Source organism: Suricata suricatta, chromosome 3, assembly GCF_006229205.1.
Source record: "Suricata suricatta isolate VVHF042 chromosome 3, meerkat_22Aug2017_6uvM2_HiC, whole genome shotgun sequence".
NCBI classification, from domain to species: domain Eukaryota; kingdom Metazoa; phylum Chordata; class Mammalia; order Carnivora; family Herpestidae; genus Suricata; species Suricata suricatta.
In genome coordinates, this window is record NC_043702.1 from 36,324,193 (window position 1) to 36,344,201 (window position 20,009).

Here is a 20,009-nt window from a genome sequence, read left to right on the forward strand (position 1 = left end):
GATGTGGAAACAACCTAAATGTTCATCTACCAGAAAAATGGATAAAGAAAATATGGTGTATAGACACAATAGGATATTTATTATTCAGCTTTAAACCAGGAAATACTGCAATATGTGACATGACGAAACTTTGAGGGCATTATAAGCTAAATAGCCCTGGGGCGCCTGGGTAGCTCAGTAGATAAGCATCCGACTTGGACTCAGGTAATGATCTCACAGTCTGTGGGTTCAAGCCCCGTGTCGAGCTCTGTGCTGATAGCTAGCTCAGAGCCTGAAGCCTGCTTCACATTCTTTATCTCCCTCTCTCTGTGCCCCTCCCCAACTTGTGCTCTGTCTCTGTCTCTCTCTCTCTCTAAAATAAATATTCAAAAAAAAAAAAACCAGGAAAACAGGACAAATACTACATGATGCCACTTAGGAGTTATCTAAGTGGTAGAGTAGTAGAATTGGTGGTTGCCAAAGGCTAGGGAGAGGAGGGAAACAGGGAACTGCTCATCAAGACATAATGTTCCAAATACGCAAGATGAAAAAGTTCTAGAGATGTGCTGTACAATCCTGTGCCTATAATTAAAAATACTGTATTGTAAACTTAAAAATTTGTTAAGATAAATTTCATGTTGTGTTCTTACATAAATATAACAATAAAATACAAATGAAATCTTAAAATCCCAACTTTTCAAATAAAAAGTTTTGTAAAACATACATTTTATGGAATAATAAGAGGGGGAAAAATCTTCATGATAATGCTCATATAACACTATAATTCCTTGGGAATTTTATTATCAATTTCCCAAATTCTTCATGTGAATAGTTTAAGCCATGCTTTTAAGTCAAACAAACCTGAGTCAATCCCAGGCTATGACTTAAAATTTGTGTCACCTGAGCAAGTTATTCTTTCACCTATGAGGAAAGGAGTATCTGCCTCACGGGGCTGCTAGGATTACACGCAGTTAAACAAGATTATGTTCAATGTCTAGAATAGTACCTGGCAAATGCTCAAAAATAGTATTATAACAAAAATTCCAGTTGGAATTTTACCTATTTTAATCCTTTCATTATTTTTCTGTTGACCAAAGGGTAAATGACAGCATATTATGAAACATGTGGTTCCATACCCTCCACACCATTATTTGGCCCTAATTTCTCACGCCAAAATCCTTTTCCCTATTCTCAGTTATGTCACAATCTAAAATTACTTTTTTTTTTTTTTTTTAGCAATTCTGCTAGAGAAGCATTATGGGAGTATTTCCAGGATACAAAAAAAAAAAAATCCCCCCATCCTTCTAAATTAGATTGTAAATGGAGCCCTGGAATTTTAAATACACCAGGTAATTCTAAGAATGAACCAAGGTATGGAAACTACCACCTTCAATCTCAAAACTCATTTGCTTGGGTATTCGAAGAACAATTGGGAAATGGGAAAGTCATGGCCTCAGGGCTGGATTCCTAACTACAAATTACTAGCTAGAAAGCCTTGAACATGTTTCCTCATCTCCTCTGCGTCAAATTTTGTTATTGGTAAAACGGGACATCCATGCTCCCCAAGGTTTTAACAAAGCACACTATCTAGCTGTGCCTAGGGCACCGTAGGAAACTGATGACCTCATAGAGCTTTTAATCATAACTCTTTTACTGGAGTATAACAAAAATTAAGCCTTAGTATACCAGTGACACTAACATACATTAATATAAATATGCACATACTTTTCTGATGAGGATATGACCAAAACTTGAGACTATTATTCCATGCCATTTACAATTTCAGTTAGCTTTCAATTCCACAAGACAAATACAGGGCCTAATTTTAAAAGCCAGGATTATAGACTCATTTGTAGGTAACTAAAACTGGAAAATAAATTTGACCATCAAGAATAGATGGTCTGAGAGGTAAAGTTTAGGAGTTGGTCATCAAGTCCGTGTAGGACTGTTTGTGTTCAAATCTTAACTGCCCCTAGCTGTTAACTAAATCAAGCCGTTATCCAGCTCTATTTCCTATTTGTCAAATTCAATAAATTATATACCAGATAAAATTAGCACTCAGGTACCACCCATCTTTGATACCACAGTGGTTATCAACCAGACTTAAATAATGTATATCAAGTGCTTAGAGTTATCTGACAAAACAGCCACAGATGAAGTTCTGGCTAGCAGCATCTGGAGATGGACTATGTTCAAATCCTGGCTTTGCCACTTCCTATGGGGTGTGCTTGGTTATCACTTAACTGTGGAGTGCGTGCCTTACCTTCCTCATTTTCAAGATGGAGAATGATAGTCCTAGCTCACAGCATTGTTCAAAGATTAAGCCAATTGATACACACCAAGTACCCACAACAGTAGCCAGTACCCAGAAAAAGCTCGAGGCCTTGGCTATAATCCCCATCACACAGCACCTGGCACATAAAAGGCACTCAACCAATGGCAGTATTAAACCTTGCCAGGAATTGTTTGCAAAGTAAATAATGAAATAGTATAAAGTTTTAAAAACTGGAAATGTCCACTAAGTTTTTTGCAATACTTCAGAAATAAGACATTTAAATACTAGATTTCATACATAAAAAAGTATATTCAATAAAAGCTTGTTATACATGAAATTAGAATAGTGGTATCTTAAAAATTTTTTTAATGTTCATTTCTTTTTAAAAGAAAGGGAGAGACGAGGGGGTGGGGGAAGGAGCAGAAAAAGACAGAATGTGAAGCAGGCTCCAGGCTCTGAGTTGTCTGTATAGAGCCTGACATGGAGCTTGAACTCAGGAACCATTAGATCATGACCTGAGCTGAGGTCAGACGCTTAGACCAAGCCACCCAGGTGTCCCTGAATATTGCACCATTTAAAATATAAGTGTAATGGGGCGCCTGGGTGGCTCAGTCGGTTAAGCCTCCGACTTCGGCTCAGGTCAGATCTCACGTTTGTGGGTTCGAGCCCCGTGTCAGGCTCTGTGCTGACAACTAGCTCAGAGCCTAGAGCCTGCTTCCTGTTCTGTGTCTCCTTCTCTCTCTCTGGCCCTCCCCCTCTCATGCTCGGTCTCTGTATCAAAAATAAATAAAACATTAAAAAAATAAATAAAATGTAAGTGTAAGTCCATGGTTTTGTATCAGCATAATCTCCTTTTTCTTTTGAAGGTTTATTTTTGAAAGAGTGAGAGCAGGGGAGGGACTGAGAGAAGGGGACAGAGGATCCAAATTGGGCTCTGACAGCAAAAAGCTAGCTGCAGGGCTTGAACTCAAGAATGAGGAGATGACCTGAGCTTAACCAAATGAGCCACCCAGGCACCCCTGTCATCAGCACAATTTCTGTAATAAAGCTACATTCATTGTGAAAAATGGAAAGCCTACTTCCCAGAATTCTCTGGTTACTTGAAAAAAAAAAAAAGAAAACCAACATATACTGGAGAACCCTAAAACCATCTTAAATCACCAAATAAAGATTAACCACTCATTTATGCATTTTTATTTTGTAATATTTCTATCAGTACACTATAACTAAATTTTAGAGACACGATATATTAGTTTGGATACCATTAGTTTATTATAAAAGAGAGACATGAAAATTATTTACATGATGAGAGATTTCACAACTTCACTGGAATGGGCAGCTTCATTTCATGCCATTTCAATAATGATTTATTTCAGTCTACATATTTTCCGAGAATGTCACCATCTCTAAATAAGAAATAATCCTGCAAATAAAGAAAACCATTAGTTAAGAAAGTTAATTAACAAATACTTAACTTATAGGAAATACCAAATTTATATACCTTGTCATCTAGAACTACTTTGGTGCCTCCATATTCTGGGAGAAGAACTTTATCTCCAACTTTCACACTGACTGGTTGAATCTCTCCACCCTTAAGAAAATAAAGATATTTATTGGTAAAGACATCTAGATCACCAAAAACTTACACCTAACTTTTATTAATCAAATGTGCTCATTCAAGTCAACTATTAAAAAAGGACTTAGTGGCCAAGCAGTATGATTTACACTACAATCTTAGTTCACTCGAAAATACACTGTAGAATTGCATTCTGAAATAATGCATACACAGAGCTTAAACTAAAACCTGACTTCAGTGTAAAGTTCAAGGAGTTATACTGGAAAGCTAACTTTAACTTTTTAATTGTTAAATATTAACATTAACTTCTAGACTATATGAAATAAATCAGTTTTAAAACCAGATATACAGATGTTATCTTTAACGTCTTCCAAACAGAAATTCAAGGTGTTTCCAGAATTTGGAACATATACTTCTTTTTTCATGGCTCAAATTCCTTTTCATTAAAGTACAAATTTAAGAAGAGACTGCAGCACAGTGCCCACTCCTAGCAGCCTTTCTCTTCCTGACTCTGGGATAGCTCATTCCTAGAACTTTCTTAGAGGCAACTGGAACAATGCAATTAATGTATTTGACCCCAAGAGCATTTATGGTGTATTCTGGCTGACTTTGAGGTCTGAAGTCTAACCAGTCATTGGAGAATGCCTATTAAAGCTAGGTCCAACCTGTTCTTCTTTAAAGTATGCCAACTAAGGCCAAAAACGGCTAAAAAGATTATGGCAGTAACAGGGTTAGAGGTTAGAACAAGATTTAAATTTCCTCTCAAATAGGCAAAGCACCCACAGATCATCTTGAAGAATTGTTTTAATCAAAAATTTAGATTTTAAAGAAAACACTGGTCATATTCAGCTACCAAATGGCTACTAATTTTAATACTCTGGAGCTCTCCATTCTACAAAATAAGCAAACTTATTTTACAATCATTTTCATAAAAGAGGCATATTACACGTGACTGATTAAGGAATGATCTTGAAGGTAACACAAAGCTATTTAAGAGACTTTTAATAACCACCAAGAATTTTTGTCTCCTCCACATAAAACTAGTTGCACTTTAGCCCCGTTTACCTTTCCTTTAGAGCCTGATCCAACAGCTACTACAGTTGCTTGCAAAACTTTTCCTTGAGATTTTTCTGGAAGCATAATGCCTCCTTTGGTTACAGTTTCGGCTGCACTCCTTTCAACTAAAACTCGGTCAAAGAGGGGAAGAAACTTTCTAAACGCTTGTCCTGCCTGTAAGACAAGAAGTGTTAAATTTAGTAAATGCAGTATGTAATCATGTTCTAAGCGTTGCACATCAAAAAGCACATGTGACTTTCAAAATTAACGCCAAAATTCCGATTATTCGTTAAAGAAAACCATTTGAATGTTTTGCTTTACATTCCGAGTTTAATTTCCCATTCCGTGTGTTATGGGGGCGTTAGTGCTCCTCCGATCAGCAAGAAGACGAGTTTTAAGAATAACCTTAGTTTGTTTCAAGGTCAAATATTTTCCTACCTCCATTGTTCTGGAAAATTTCAGCAAATCTTAAGTCAACCCCTTTGCCCAGAGCCACGCTTTTCTATACTATTACACACCCACAAAGACCTCGCAGAAGTGGGTCTGCCGCTGCGCGTGCGTCAGGGTTCCCGCGCCAGGCCCACAAGCATGCGGGGCACAGGCGTGCAGGGCGGTTCGCAAAGAAAAGGGTCAGTGGGCCTTGCCTCTCTACGGTTACTGCGGGCGCGGGTCTCTGAGTGACCCCTGCCCCTCCCGGTAGGAGTAAAAAGAAGTATCCGGGTACCCGGGCGCTTTAGGCAGAGAGGGGCTCCCGTCCTCCAATCCACGCGAGACTCACCATCACTCCGACCGCCGCAGTTCCTACTCTGCCCTGGAGCTGCCGCCGCTGCAAGGAGACCCGCAGTCCGACCCCCGAGCCACGTGAACGTGGGGAAAGGCCACCCAACGCGCAGGCGCGCTCGCTCCCGCCCCCCGCTCCTCCCCCCAAAGGAGGGCGGCCGCACCAGCGAGCCGCGCGATTCGTTCTGAGGGCTGTGCGCCGGCCACTGACGCGAAGACCGGGAGGCGGAAGAAAAGAGGAGCTCTTTCTAGGCTTTTCTAGGCCGCCTGCTGGGGTGAAAGTACTAGCTCTTCGCCTCTCTCCCGGAAATGACGCGCTCTGAACCTTGACCCACGGAGAGCGCAGTGCTTCCCGGAAAGTTCTCGAACCGAATACAGCCCCGGAACTAGCCTAAGCCGGGTTGGGAGGGCTGAGCCCGCTGGCCTGGCCCTGCGCGGGTAGGGAAGGGCGGAGCTGGCGCGCGGCGACTGCAGATTGCGGGGCCCTGGTCGGGGGGAGAAGGGGTGGGAGCCGCCCGCGCACGCGGTGCCGCGGGGCGGGGGGAAGCGGCGGAGGGAGGGGACACGGGCTCTTTGCTGTGTGCGCCGTGCACTCTGTCCCTCACTTGCCTCCGACGGCCTGTCTCATCGCCCGCACGCCCTGCCGCTGCCCCGCAGGTATACGGCCGCCCCGCGCCGCCTCCCCCAGACTCTTGGGACCTGGGAGGGGCCTTTCCCCCATCCGCTGCGGTCCTACCTGATTGAGGCGGCAGGGGAGAGCCAGGGTTTTCCTATGGCGCCGCAGGCCCGGGCCCGCTGGGCCAGGCCTTGCGGGTCCATGTTGGTGTCCATCACGTGCGGCGTGGATTGCTGGCTCGGGCAGGGCGCAGGAGGGAGGGCTTGCCCGGTAGTTTGTGTGCAATCCGGGGAGTATGTTCACGTGAGCTCTCATTGCAGCACTGTCCTGGTGGGCTGCAGGTCGTCCGGGAGGGTGGTCGCAGCCGCGTGGGAACCGGTCTGGGCCCCTTGGGCAGCAGGGTTACGGCATCTCCACCCTTGACCTTGCTGAGGGCGTCCTAATAGAAAGACACGTGGGGTCGGGCGCGGTGGGCCGGGCCGCGGCCCCCAGCCGCAAGCCTCGCGGCCGTGCGGGGCTCACTTGATACAGTAGCCTTCAGTAGATACATGAAGACTCTTACTAAACGATATTTTTTTTTGCACCTTCCGGAGTATTTTTTTTCCCTTGGTCATTTTGGATTATAATTTACCCTTTCCCCGCAGTTTTGCTTTTTTGGGAGCACTTTTGGGGTGGATTTGCTCTAGAGGTTATTTTAGCGGTGAAAGATTAACTCGTTTTTAGCGGCTGGGGTAGGTGGCCGTGAGGAAGGACATGAATGAACTTTGTGCTAGTTCTATAGGTTAGGCGTGGGGGCGGCCTCTTCAAGCTTGTGTTAGTTTATATTACCGTGGGCCGCGTGTAGTGGCTCGAAGGGGTTAATACAGCTTACATCTAACGTTTTTTGTTTTGTTGTGGTGTACAGGTGTCATGTTTGTGCTGTACTGTAATGCACGACGGGTTGTGCTGGTATAAATTTACTCATAACCTGATTGTCTTCCCCCCAACAGAAATGCTTCGATTACCCGCAGTCCTTCGCCAAATTAGGCCAGTGTCCAGGGCGCTGGCTCCTCATCTCACTCGGGCTTATGCCAAAGATGTAAAATTTGGTGCAGATGCCCGAGCCTTAATGCTTCAAGGTGTAGACCTTTTAGCCGATGCTGTAGCTGTTACTATGGGGCCAAAGGTATCCGTATTTTTATTGTCTTATAATTTTTAGTGTTCTGAATTAAGGAATATTTTAATGATGTCAAATAGTAAATATTTTCAGTCTCCATTGTTGAGAAACCCCAATTTACATGTGAGAGTTCCAAATCACTAATATCTTTTTTTTTTTTTTACTTGATGTAACGGTCTTAAAACTTAAGTTGGTTTTTTTTTCCAAATTCGCGGAAGTTTATTTCATATAATGTGTGATGTAATCCAGTGGTAACTCACACCTCAAGGTGGATTCAAATGGAAGGTAGAATTAATCTCACTTGTCTACTTAAGTTTTGGATTTTTTCCCAGTAAGTATGTGCTTGTAGGTACTAGTTTTACCTAGTGTTTTTCTGCTGTTGGTTCTGTTCCAAAGCCCACTTAAAATGTTAAGTTGTCTTTAACTTGAAGAGGTTGGTGAGGAGTAAAAAATACCTTGAGGCCTTTGAAGATGATGCACAACTGTGGTGATGCTTGATTTCAGGTTAACAGTTCCAATATCTAAGTATTGATATATAGTTTATAAAATGCAGCATTTGCATGCCTCACAAGTAGCAGCTTTGATTCAAATCCAGAAGCTGCCAGTACTGTTTGCACCATGTTTGAGAAGTAACATTGAACCGGCCTTGGAAGAGTAAACTGATAAGTTTTCACAGTATTTTCAAAGACAGCAGGCAATGGACAAAACTGTAAATTATGTGAAGAGTATTTTGACATTTCATTATCTACCAAGTCTATTTGGTTATCTTGTGTTACTGTTTTTTTATGAGATGACATCTTACCTTCTCTAGGATTTTTATCTTCCATAAAATATCATCCAAAGTTATGCACTTGGCAACAGAGAGGTCCTTTTGTCTGTAAGCTAAGAATCCTATGAACCTGCCTTTGAGATACATGCAGATCTGATTTAAAAATGACAATTTGTGTTGAAGCTTTCAAGTAATAGCCCTGTTAACTCTTCCTGTTTTAAGCCAAATAGTACTTAGAATATGTGATTCTGTCACTTTTTTTCTCTGCAATTATAGGGAAGAACAGTGATTATTGAACAGAGTTGGGGCAGTCCCAAAGTAACAAAAGATGGTGTGACCGTTGCAAAGTCAATTGACTTAAAAGATAAATATAAAAATATTGGCGCTAAACTTGTTCAAGACGTTGCCAATAACACAAATGAAGAGGCTGGTGATGGCACCACTACTGCTACTGTCCTGGCACGCTCTATCGCCAAGGAAGGCTTCGAGAAGATTAGCAAAGGTGCTAATCCAGTGGAAATCAGGAGAGGTAGGAATGTCTCTTCATTGTCACCACAGAAAGTTGATTCTTATTTCTCCTTTCTCTTAAAAAAAAAATCTTAAACACGGAGTAGTTTTCCTTCAGCCAGTAGCAGTTGGATGCCTGGCTTATGTGATGCGTACTATGCTAGGGGTCCAGGAGGGAAATAGGACTGAGACATTCTTTGTTATCCTTGCCTTCCCTGGGCCTCGAGGATCCTCCCACTCCCGGCAAAGGAACAGATTAGTGGAAGATCTGGCATGTTCTGTGTACTTCGACAATAGTAAACTTGGTGGAGATTAGAGCAGGGAGAGATTACACGGTTTTGAAATTTTACAAAGTAGGGCTAAACAAACTATGTCATTCCTCCAGCATGTCAAATTTAGTGTGTGTATACATAAAAGCAGGATTTCGTTTTTGTCCCTTAACAGCACATAATACACTATTGGTCTTCATTTTGTTCATTATTGCTTGCTTTAGGGAACTGGGCCACGACTTAAAGATCTGCTCCTTAGCATGAGCTTCATGGTGATACAGACTTAAGGCATGTCACTGCTGTTAATTAGCTGTGTGCTAAAACGTGATTTTTCTGTCTTGAAAATGTAATTACTACTTATCTATAGGGTGTGTTATTGTCCAAATTGTCAAAAGACTTGATTAAAGTGGGATGCCAGTAACAATTTTGACAGAATTGTCACCCCAGCACACTGAGGTATCAGCATCCACTCTATTTCAGCGTTTGAGGGATTCCCTCTCTCCCTCTATCTCTGCTTCTCACCCACGTGTGTGCGGACACGCTTTCTCTCAACAAACAAACCTGTAGGCATATAGCCCCTTATTTCAATTGAGAGAGATATTGGGTGGAGACATGCAACATGATTGGATTGGGAATCACTTACACAGAGTGAGTTGAATGGTGAGATTCTTGAAATTGTCCACCATAATTTTTTTCCTTAGTCCAGTTTTCAAAATAATTTTGGCCTCTGGTTCTTCGTTTATCAAAGTTGTGTGTGAGTGTGTGCCATCCAACTGCATGTGAGTAGGAAAAGTGCTGGCACAGGAGTATTGCCACATTGAAGGAGTTAATATGAATTGGGATTTTTACTTGACCAGGAACCATGGGTGAATAAGCATTGTAATGGCATTTATTCTTGAAACAGGTGTGATGTTAGCTGTTGACGCTGTAATTGCTGAACTTAAGAAGCAGTCTAAACCCGTGACAACGCCTGAAGAAATTGCTCAGGTAAGGAGTTGTCATATTTTATGACAAATGTGATTTTATTCCATAATCACATATCATCGTTAGAATAACAATACCAAACAGTCACTAATAATGAAAGCATTTTTCTTACTGCCGAAAAACATTTGAAAATAACGCAGTGACCATAACTGGAGTTTTAGTGGCTGTCACTTTAGTTCTCTATATGGCTCTGAGTAAAACTCATTTTGTTTGTATGAAAAATGTTCTTCAGTCATTTGTCAAAAGGTACATCATTTTTGTCATGTTAGAATAATACCACTTTTTTTTGAGGGAGAGGTGAGAAGTCTTTTTTTTTTTAAGAGTAGTTGTGTTTATTTCATCTTTTAAAAACAGTGCAGTCAAATGTTAAATTGAAAATAGAACCAACACTTGATTAAAACTATTACACTTATCTCCTTGTCCATACTGCCCCCCCCGCCCCCCAATCTGTGAATGTATCAATTTGGAAGCTACTAGGAAAAGGTAGAGGAGTTCAATGAGGACATTGGCCTTAAGTTTTTAACTTGGAAGAATAACTTGATTTTTTTAGGTTGCTACCATTTCTGCAAATGGAGACAAAGAAATTGGCAACATCATTTCTGATGCAATGAAAAAGGTTGGAAGAAAAGGTGTCATCACAGTAAAGGCAAGTGTGTTTTTAATGATAGCTTGGTATGAGTTGCCTGGTGATCCAAACAGTTTTCCAAATACAAAAATTTAAGCTGTGTTTCATATATTGGATATAAAGTTTTTTGTGTTTCTTTAATGAAATTCATACAGTTAATTGTTTGATTTGTTATAGGATGGAAAAACACTAAATGATGAATTAGAAATTATTGAAGGCATGAAATTTGACCGAGGTTATATTTCTCCATATTTTATTAATACATCAAAAGGTAAGAGCAGGGGGAACCTGGGTGGCTCAGTCCGTTAAGCGTCCCACATCAGTTCAGGTCTTGATTGCACGGTTCATGAGTTTAAGCCCTGCATCGGGCTCTGTGCTGACAGCTAGCTCAGAACCTGGAGCCTGCTTCTGATTCTCTCTCCCTCTTTCTCTGCCCATCCCCCGCCTCACACTCTGCCTCTCACTGTCTCTCAACAATAAACACACATAAAAAGAGCAAGACAGTAAATGAAACTAAAAAAAAAACAGAGCTTGCCATGTGTCAGACTGTAAACATTAGGCCATACTTCTAAGAAAATAAATTTTCATATTCCTTAAGTTACTGTAAATGAGAAATAAAAGCAGAAAAACATGAACTCTGCAGTCACTTGAAATGTACTAGAACTGGATTATAGCTTTTTCATTTAAAGAAATGGCAGTTATTTCAAAATACTGTTAACGTTTTAATGTTGATTTAAAATTCTCTTTGTTTTTGCAGGGCAGAAATGTGAATTCCAAGATGCCTATGTTCTGTTGAGTGAAAAGAAAATTTCTAGCGTCCAGTCCATTGTACCTGCTCTTGAAATTGCCAATGCTCACCGTAAGCCCTTGGTCATAATTGCTGAAGATGTTGATGGAGAAGCTCTGAGTACACTCGTTTTGAATAGGTAATAGGCAGTGGTATTTGTGGTTTCCATTTGCAGAGGAGAGGCAGTTTTTTGTGTTGATATTTGAAATCTCCATTATGTGCCCCCACATGGGGCCCAAACACATGGAGCCGCTTGTGTTTGTATTTAGGATTATGTGTAATATGGGTGTGCTTCCTGAGCTCTGGGTCCAGTTATAATGATCCTTTGTTTTTGAATGGGTTCTGTGTGAAAGTCCATAGTATTTTGTGCAACTTTGTTGTCAGATAGCCTAATTTTGTAAGGTGTCTCTTATGAATATTTACAGTTGTTTTGAAGAAATGACTAATTTTTTTTTCTGGAAAAATGCTTTCACAATTATAATTTTGAATGAGAAGTAAACTATCATTTTTTAAACATTAGATCAAAATGTATTTAGCCATTAGTATTTTACATATTCTGTTAAAAAATTAACAAATAGTCTGAAATAGAGAAATTGGCACTCAATCTAAATTGAGGTTAAGATAAATGTTTTTGATCTATAATGTATTACTTTTGATTTTAAGGCAGGTATTTAATGCTATAAACAGAATCTTAGGGCATTAAAAAAAATAGTCTCTAGGGGCACCTGGGTGGCTCAGTCAGTTAAGCCTCTGACTTCAGCTCAGGTCATGATTTCACGTTTGTGGGTTTGAGCCCCACGTTGGGCTCTGTGCTGACAGCTAGCTCAGCCTGGGGCCTGCTTCAGATTCTGTAACTCCCTCTCTCTCTTCCCCTCCCCGCTCGCTCATGCTCTGTCTCTCTCTGTCTCAAAAATAAATAAAACATTAAAATAAAAAAAAAGTCTCTACAGCCAGTGTAGGGTTCGAATTCATAGCCCCGAGACCCAAGAGTCACATGCTCTTCCAACTGAGCCAGCCAGGAGCTCCTTTGGATATCATTAAAATATATATTCCTAATCCTAGAATGGAGGTATATTAGAAGTAATAACTTCCAATTTTATTATAATGGAAATGCACAAATGAAACAGCAGGTATGTAGGACAGTTATATAGCTTGAACCAAACGCTCTGAGTGAGTTTACTTATCCTGGAATGTTCGTTAGCTTGGATTTGCTTTTTGGATTATGAAAAGTCTTATGAGATAGTGGGATTTGAAACCATAATAAAAAAACAGTAGACCTACAGAGTTTCACAGCCATTTTACTGATAGCTATAAAGTTGGAGATCTGATTTTCTTGGTATATTATGAGAGTTTACCCTCTGATTTTTATTTTGGTCTTCAAAAAAAATAGACCACCTCTGTTTTAATGTTCATCTACTTCTGTTTGGTCTGTATGGTCTCAGGTGGACATTTATTTGATTATATATTCTAGGTATTCATTATTTGGTAAAATTGCAGGTGAGCTTAATGCTATTATCAGTAAGATTCACATTTATGAAGGAACTGGATTAAGAACCCTGCTTGCTCAAATGTCACTTAAATAGTAACTTGATCTCCTAAATTAGGATAGGAGTAAATACTTATTAGATTCCCAAATTTAATATTTAAATATTTTAAGGTTAAAGTTTATTCTGACTTTCGCAGTGTATAAAATAGTTGTGACTATGTTAAACCTAAAGGATTTTTGCTTACAGTAATATTTTTGTTCCTGAGTTCTATTTAACCAGAGAGTAAGGTCAGCAATTTATTAAGAAGGTAATTGGATCAATACAGATGAATGGAACGTTGCCCTTTCCTGTCTTAATTTGATCAAAATTTGTAAGAAAGCAAATAATTCTAAAACGTGTGGTTTCCAGGGATGCCTAGGTGGCTCCATCTATTAAGTGTTTGACTTCGGTTCAGGTCAGGATCTCACTGTGGGTTTGAGCCCTATGTCATGCTCTGTGCCAACAGCTGGGAGCCTGGAGCCTGCTTCAGATTCTCTGCCCCTCCCCTGCTTGTGTGCTCTCTCTCAAAAATAAATAAAAGTGTGTTTCCAAAGTAATCAACTTAGAACTTAAGAACTTTTATTAGATTTAAATCTGATTTTTATTAATAACTGTTCTTACCAGGCTCAAAGTTGGTCTTCAGGTTGTTGCCGTCAAAGCTCCAGGTTTTGGTGACAATAGAAAGAACCAGCTTAAAGATATGGCTATTGCTACTGGTGGTGCAGTAAGTACAATAAATGTGATGTTGGTTTACTGAGTGTTTTATACTTCTAGGGCTAAAGTTTATAGATAAATTTTCTATTTTCCACCATCGTCTGAACTATTCACTTAACGTGGTTTTTTTGGATGTTTGCGAGGTGTAGGTTGGATTAAATAGTGCTAAGGTCCCTTCTCTAACTTGCCATGAGTCTAGCCCCAAAATGGGATTATTTGACTAATTTCGTTTTAAGAAAATTGGCTGGGTGGCTCAGGCGATTTTAAGTGTCCGACTTTAGCTCAGGTCACAGTCTCCCAGCTTGTGAGTTTAGCCTCACATAGGGCTCTGTGCTGACAGCTTAGAGCCTGGTGTCTGCTTCAGATTCTGTGTCTCTCTTTCCTCTCTCTGCCTCTCCCCTGCTGGCGTGCTTTCTCTCTATCTGTCAAAAATAGACATTAAAAATTTTTTTAATTAAAAAAAAAATTGTATAAATGACATGGGACTTAAAGAGTTTAGGCCTTAGATCGAGTCCCGATTTCACCAAAAATATGACGTTGGATGAGTTGTTTTCAAAAAGCTAATGTTGTTAATTGACTGAGAAGTTGGAAATGCAGTGGAAAAACTTGATCAGATATTCTCTGGACGAGCCATAATCTTAAAATCTCAACATTTCAAAGAAATACAGTATTATAAGATGCTTTTCTCATCAAAACACCCATGTGATGTATTATCGATAAATTTGGTATAATGAAAAACTAAGCTGCAAGTGGTTTAATTTTAAATGTTTTTGTAGGTGTTTGGAGAAGAAGGGTTGACTCTAAATCTTGAAGATGTTCAGCCTCATGACTTAGGAAAAGTTGGAGAGGTCATTGTGACCAAAGATGATGCCATGCTCTTAAAAGGAAAAGGTGACAAGGCTCAAATTGAAAAACGAATCCAAGAAATCATTGAGCAATTAGATATCACAACTAGTGAATATGAAAAGGAAAAGCTGAATGAACGTCTGGCAAAACTCTCAGATGGAGTAGCTGTGCTAAAGGTAAGATTCCTTGTTGTAAATGAGCTTCTTGGGTTCTGAGCCCAAGAATGATTTGGTTTCTGTGGTATTCCCCAAAGGGCTATGTAACTAGAATGTTTTTGGGAAATAACTTTGTCATGGAGATATGTATTGTACAAAATTTCTTTGTTGGAATATTCTTTCCTTAAAACCAGACTTGAACTGGGGGAGTTGCTGTGGAAAAAGATGTTTTGTTAATGATCAGTCTGGCATTGGGCTGATATAGGACACTGTACTCACCCTGTTAGCTATTTAGTCATGCAGTCACTTTTAACAAATAGGCAACCTTTTTTACATGGTCTTATTTTGGTGTTTTTTAATTGAACCCAGTGCAGGGCAGCTGGGTGGCTCAGTCAGTTAAGTGTCTGACTCTGGGTTTCAGCTCAGGTCATGATTTCATAGTGTGTGAGTTCAAGCCCCACATTGTATTCCATGCTGACAGTGCAGAGCCTGCTTGGGATTCTCTCTTCCCCCTCTTATTCTGCCCCTCTCCCACTTCCCCTCTGTCTCTCTCTCAAAAATAAACAAACTTAATAAAGTAAACCCAGTGCTTCTTAATGACTCTTGCCAGCCAGCATCTTGAATGGGAGAAGCCCGTACTAATTGGAATTCTTTTAATTTTTAGGTTGGTGGCACAAGTGATGTTGAAGTGAATGAAAAGAAAGACAGAGTTACAGATGCCCTCAATGCTACTCGAGCTGCTGTTGAAGAAGGCATTGTTCTGGGAGGAGGTTGTGCCCTACTTCGGTGCATTCCAGCCTTGGATTCAATAACTCCAGCTAATGAAGATCAAAAAATTGGTAAAAAACTGCCCTACAAATGTTCATTTGCAGCTCGATTTTTAGTCTGCTGTAATATTGTTGCTGCCTGTTAAATAGCACTGATAAACAGAGGATATAGATGAAAGATGGAATCACATCTTTCTGGGAGGAATTATTTGACCTGTGGAATTTCCCAATTGGGGTTTTCCTGTATCATTACTCTCACAAATAGAATTGTATTTTAATTTTTACAAAAGAATGAAACCAAATTTGCTAAAATTTGTTTTCTTTAGGTATAGAAATCATTAAGAGAACACTCAAAATCCCTGCAATGACCATTGCTAAGAATGCAGGTGTTGAAGGATCATTGATAGTTGAGAAAATTATGCAGAGTTCCTCAGAAGTCGGCTATGATGCTATGCTTGGAGATTTTGTGAATATGGTAGAAAAGGGTATCATTGATCCAACTAAGGTAAATGGTTGACCATTTTCTAAAAATTCTTTCAAGAATCCTCTGTTTAAGTCTTGTTCATTTTTAAGGGAAAAGTAATATTTTATCAAACCTTTTTCTTAGGTTGTAAGAACTGCTTTATTGGATGCTGCTGGCGTGGCCTCTCTGTTAACTACAGCAGAAGTTGTAGTCACCGAAATTCCTAAGGAAGAGAAGGACCCTGGAATGGGTGGAATGGGCGGAATGGGAGGTGGTATGGGAGGTGGCATGTTCTAATTCCTAGAATAGTGCTTTACCATTGTTAATGAACTGTGAGAGGAAGCTCAAGGCAATGCGCCTCAATAACTTCAGAGAAGTCAGTTGAAGGAAATGACTGAAGAAAAGGCTGGCTGATGTTTAAGAAAATCACTATAACCATCAGTTACTGGTTTCAGTTGACAACATATAATGGTTTACTGCTGTCATTGTCCATGCCTACAGATAATTTATTTTGTATTTTTGAATAAAAAGACATTTGTACATTCCTGATAACTGAATGCAAGAGCCATGTACCAATGTACTGCTTTCAACTTAAATCACCGAGGCATTTTTACTACTATTCTGTTAAAATCAGGATTTTAGTGCTTGCCATCACCAGATGAAAAGTTAAGAAGCAGCCTTTCTGTGGAGAGTAAGAATAATTGTGTACAAAGTAGAGAAATATCCAATTATGTGACAACCTTTGTGTAATAAAAATTTGTTTAAAGTTAATTGTGGTATTAGCCTTTCCATGACCTAGAAGATAAATGAAAGCCAATAGACAAAGAGGGGTAGAGGTAGGGTTTGGTACAAGTGCATAAAGCATTCTGCCTGTAGTATTATTTTGTTTCTCTTTGCTACACTTACAGTACTACATGGGTAATGGAGTTTTATTTTAATATTTTTATTTTTGAAAGAGTATAAGTAGGGGAGGTGCAGAGAGAGGGAGACAGAATCTGAAGTAGGCTTCAGGCTCTGAGCTGTCAGTCCACGGCCCTACTCAAGGCTTGAACCCACAAGTGGTGAGGTCATGACCTGAGCCAGAGTTGGACACTTAACCGACTGAGCCAGCCCAATGGTAATGGAAACTGTTAAAGGTGACAACTGATTTCCTGTGGAAACTATTTTAGGTGTTGAGATCTGGTTGTAAAGGGCCAATTTGTCGTTTCTTATGGAGGTTATAGTTACTGCTTCAAAGCCTTAGCATAGTAAGAGATGGATTCCCGTTACGTACCCACAAGTGAGGAGGGCAGGGTCTGTACAAGAGTGCTTCAGTGGAAAGGGAAGTATGCCATTCAGGCATACTGCACAGTGAGGAAGGGCATCCTTGCTTGATGGGCTCAGCCTAGTGTCTTCACTTTTATTTCATAAGAACTTAAAGCAGATTTTTTGCTCAATGTACTTGATCTTTATTAGAGAAAACAGTATAAAAATGTGGCTTTTTTTTTTAATGTATATTTTTCAGAGTGCGTGAGCAGACGACAGGTGGAGAGAGAGGGAGGCAGAATCCAAAGCAGGCTCTGCACTGTCCATGCAAAACCCAATGTGGGGGCTTAAAACCACCATCTAATTGTGAGATGAGGACCTGAGCTGAAGTCAGACACTTGACCTACTGAACCACTCAGGCACCCAGAAATGTGGCCTATTTTTAAAATAATACCTGAGTGTTATTGGGGGCAGATTGATTTGTAAGACATTTCTTTGCTTTCTAGATTTACTACTTCATGAGTTGAAGGCACAAGATCTTGTGTAACAACATCTAAGATCTTGCCTTCACCTGTGCCAAGGACCTAGTCTGTCTTGGCTACAGAATGTAAATCTGCTCTAGAGGGAAGGATCTTCCTGCTGCTCAGTTTGGTTTGGGGGCTGCTGCTTAGACTGGTATAAGCGAGGCATTGAGGCAATGTTCAATTGAAATCTGCCTAGAAATACCTGTGTTTTCCTTGGTTTAGATAAAGAATGACCATAGGTTAAAGGGGACTAGATAAAAGGCATTTTAAATGAACAAAACTTGCCTAGAATGTAGTTTTGGCTACAGAAGTACCAAAAGGCAAACCAATATTAAAAGAGAAATCTTAGAGAAAAAGTATATATAGTTTATTATCTTAAAGGCCAAGCCTGGGGCGCCTGGGTGACTCCATTAAGCATCTGACTTCAGCTCAGGTCATGATCTTAGTTCATGGGTTCAAGCCCTGGGTCAGGCTCTCTACTGACGGCTTAGAGCTTGGAGCCTGCTTCGGATTTTGGGTCTCCCTCTGCCCTTCCCTTGATTGTGCTGTCTCTCAAAAATAAGTAAAATTAACAAAAACAATTTTTAAAGCTCTTTTTAATGTTTATTTATTTTTTATTTTTTACTGTTTTTATTTATTTTAGAGAGACACAGCATGAGCAGGGGAGGGTCAGAGAGAGAGAGGGAGACACAGAATCTGAAGACAGACTCCAGGCTCTGAGCTAGCTGTCAGCACAAAGCCTGATGCGGGGCTCAAACCCACGAACCGTGAGATCATGATCTGAGCTGAAGGCAGACGCTTAACTGACTGAGCCACCCAGGCACCCCTAATGTTTATTTCTGAGAGAGCGTGAACAGGGCAGGGGTAGAGACAGACACCGAATCCAAAGCTGGTGATTAACGAAAACGTTAAGAGATGAGAAACACCTGCACTTTAAAAGATTATTAGAATGACCAGCAGAAAAGACGAGCACAGAAGAGGAAAAAAGTGTTCTGTAGTAGACACTGGACTAAATTAAGTACTGCATTAACTCAACAGTCTTGATTGGGACTACTTATTAAACCTATGCTACACGTAATGTAAACAGGCTGTGAAAGGTTAAGTAGTTTATACAAAGTCTCAAGAGTTATTAAGTGGGAGACCCCAGATTTATACCAGGTTTGAAGAGAAGCTCCTGAACCTAAGAGGTACCCTGGAATGAACTAAGCCTGGATCGAGGCAGTTGTAAAACCCTCTGAAAGGTGCAGCTGGAGAAATCAATGGATTGGGAAATTACCTTTTCCCTCTGCCACTAATCTTACAGAATGCTAGCAGCTAGGAATTTCTGCTCCTCTCCACCCCCATATTTCTCTGGGACAAGAAACAGAATCATGTAGAAAAACAGAAAAGACCTCGAGATTCTGCCATTTGCGAGTCCCCCAATGAAAAGGCTGTCTCACCTGGTCACCTTACAGTGAAACTAGTCTTTGCACTCTACCTTAATGCCAATAAGCTTTTTAGTATCCTTCAGATATTGGAAAAACAAGAACCATTAAGCCTCAACATGAAGGAGGATAACAAAAACCATAAGGGACCTAAGGGAAACTTAAATCATAATATGTTAAAAGACTTTGTTGCCATAAACCAAGGAAGCTGTAAAAGAACAGTAATTAGGGGTGCCTGAGTGGCTCAGTAGGTTGAGCGTCTGACTTCAGCTCAGGTCATGATCCCATGGTCCATGAGTTTGAGCCCCACATCTGGGCTCTGTGCTTTCAGCGCAGAGCTCCCTTGAGAACCTGACTCCTGCTCTCTCCCTGCCCTGCATGTGCTCTCTCAAAAATAAACATTAAAAAGGAAAAAAAGGGAACAATTAGCATTCATGGAGGGGCGCCTGGGTGGTTCAGTCAGTCAAGCATCCGACTCTTGATTTTGGCTCAGGTCATTATCTCCCAGAAGTGAGATTGACTGCAATCAAGGTTGGCCTCCATGCTGAGTGTACTTGAGAATCTCTCTCCCTCTGTCCCTCTCCCCTGCTGGCACGCTCACGCTCTCTCTCAAATTTTTTTAAAAATAGGGGCGCCTGGGTGGGTGCCTTAGTCGGTTAAGTGGCTGACCCCTGATTTTGCCTCAGGCCATGATCTCATGGTCCCTGAGTTCCAGCCACACATCGGGCTATGTGCCAACAGCGTGGCACCTGCTTGGGATTCTGTCTCCCTCTATCCTTGTCCTTCCTGCGCTTGCTCTGTTTCTCAAAAATTTTTTAAATAAGTTAAATCTTTAAATTAAAAAAATTGCTGGGAATTAATACTGGCAAATGTAAAATTAACGAAAAGGGCTGGAAGAGATAATTGAGGAAGTCTAAAAGGCAGAACAAAAACTTAGAAGACAGGAAAAACAAAGATTTAATACTA

General features: G+C 40.4%; 2 protein-coding genes across 3 annotated transcripts in view; one reads left to right on the plus strand and one right to left on the minus strand.

Moving 5' to 3' along the window:
• Positions 1-5,747, minus strand: part of LOC115287575 (MOB-like protein phocein) — a 42,747-nt gene extending 37,000 nt beyond the window's left edge. The window contains exons 1-2 of the mRNA XM_029934154.1: positions 5,665-5,747; positions 4,896-5,060 (exon numbers count right to left, since the gene is read on the minus strand). Coding sequence (XP_029790014.1) covers positions 4,896-5,060; positions 5,665-5,667 — 168 coding nt within the window. The 5' untranslated portion in view covers positions 5,668-5,747. The remainder of the gene's footprint in view (positions 1-4,895; positions 5,061-5,664) is intronic.
• Positions 5,748-6,006: 259 nt separating this feature from the next.
• HSPD1 (heat shock protein family D (Hsp60) member 1) lies at positions 6,007-16,621 on the plus strand. 2 transcript variants are annotated; one of them, XM_029934152.1, is made up of 12 exons: positions 6,007-6,104; positions 7,272-7,447; positions 8,484-8,736; positions 9,888-9,970; positions 10,518-10,613; positions 10,770-10,863; positions 11,350-11,518; positions 13,530-13,629; positions 14,396-14,641; positions 15,285-15,459; positions 15,714-15,892; positions 15,995-16,621. In XM_029934152.1, the coding sequence occupies exons 2-12, from the start codon at positions 7,274-7,276 to the stop codon at positions 16,145-16,147; spliced, it is 1,722 nt and encodes a 573-aa protein (XP_029790012.1). In that variant the 5' UTR covers positions 6,007-6,104; positions 7,272-7,273; the 3' UTR covers positions 16,148-16,621. The 2 variants fall into 2 exon arrangements, with proteins under 2 accessions (XP_029790012.1, XP_029790011.1); XM_029934151.1 differs by lacking the exon at positions 6,007-6,104 and adding an exon at positions 6,216-6,323.
• Positions 16,622-20,009: the final 3,388 nt, after the last annotated feature.

Coding starts and splice junctions, on each gene's coding strand:
- HSPD1 (XM_029934152.1), top strand. CDS start 7,274: ATGCTTCGATTACCCGCAGTCCTTCGCCAAATTAGGCCAGTGTCCAGG. Junction 13,630..14,395: donor CTATTGCTACTGGTGGTGCA/GTAAGTACAATA, acceptor ATGTTTTTGTAG/GTGTTTGGAGAAGAAGGGTT. Junction 15,460..15,713: donor TAATGAAGATCAAAAAATTG/GTAAAAAACTGC, acceptor TGTTTTCTTTAG/GTATAGAAATCATTAAGAGA.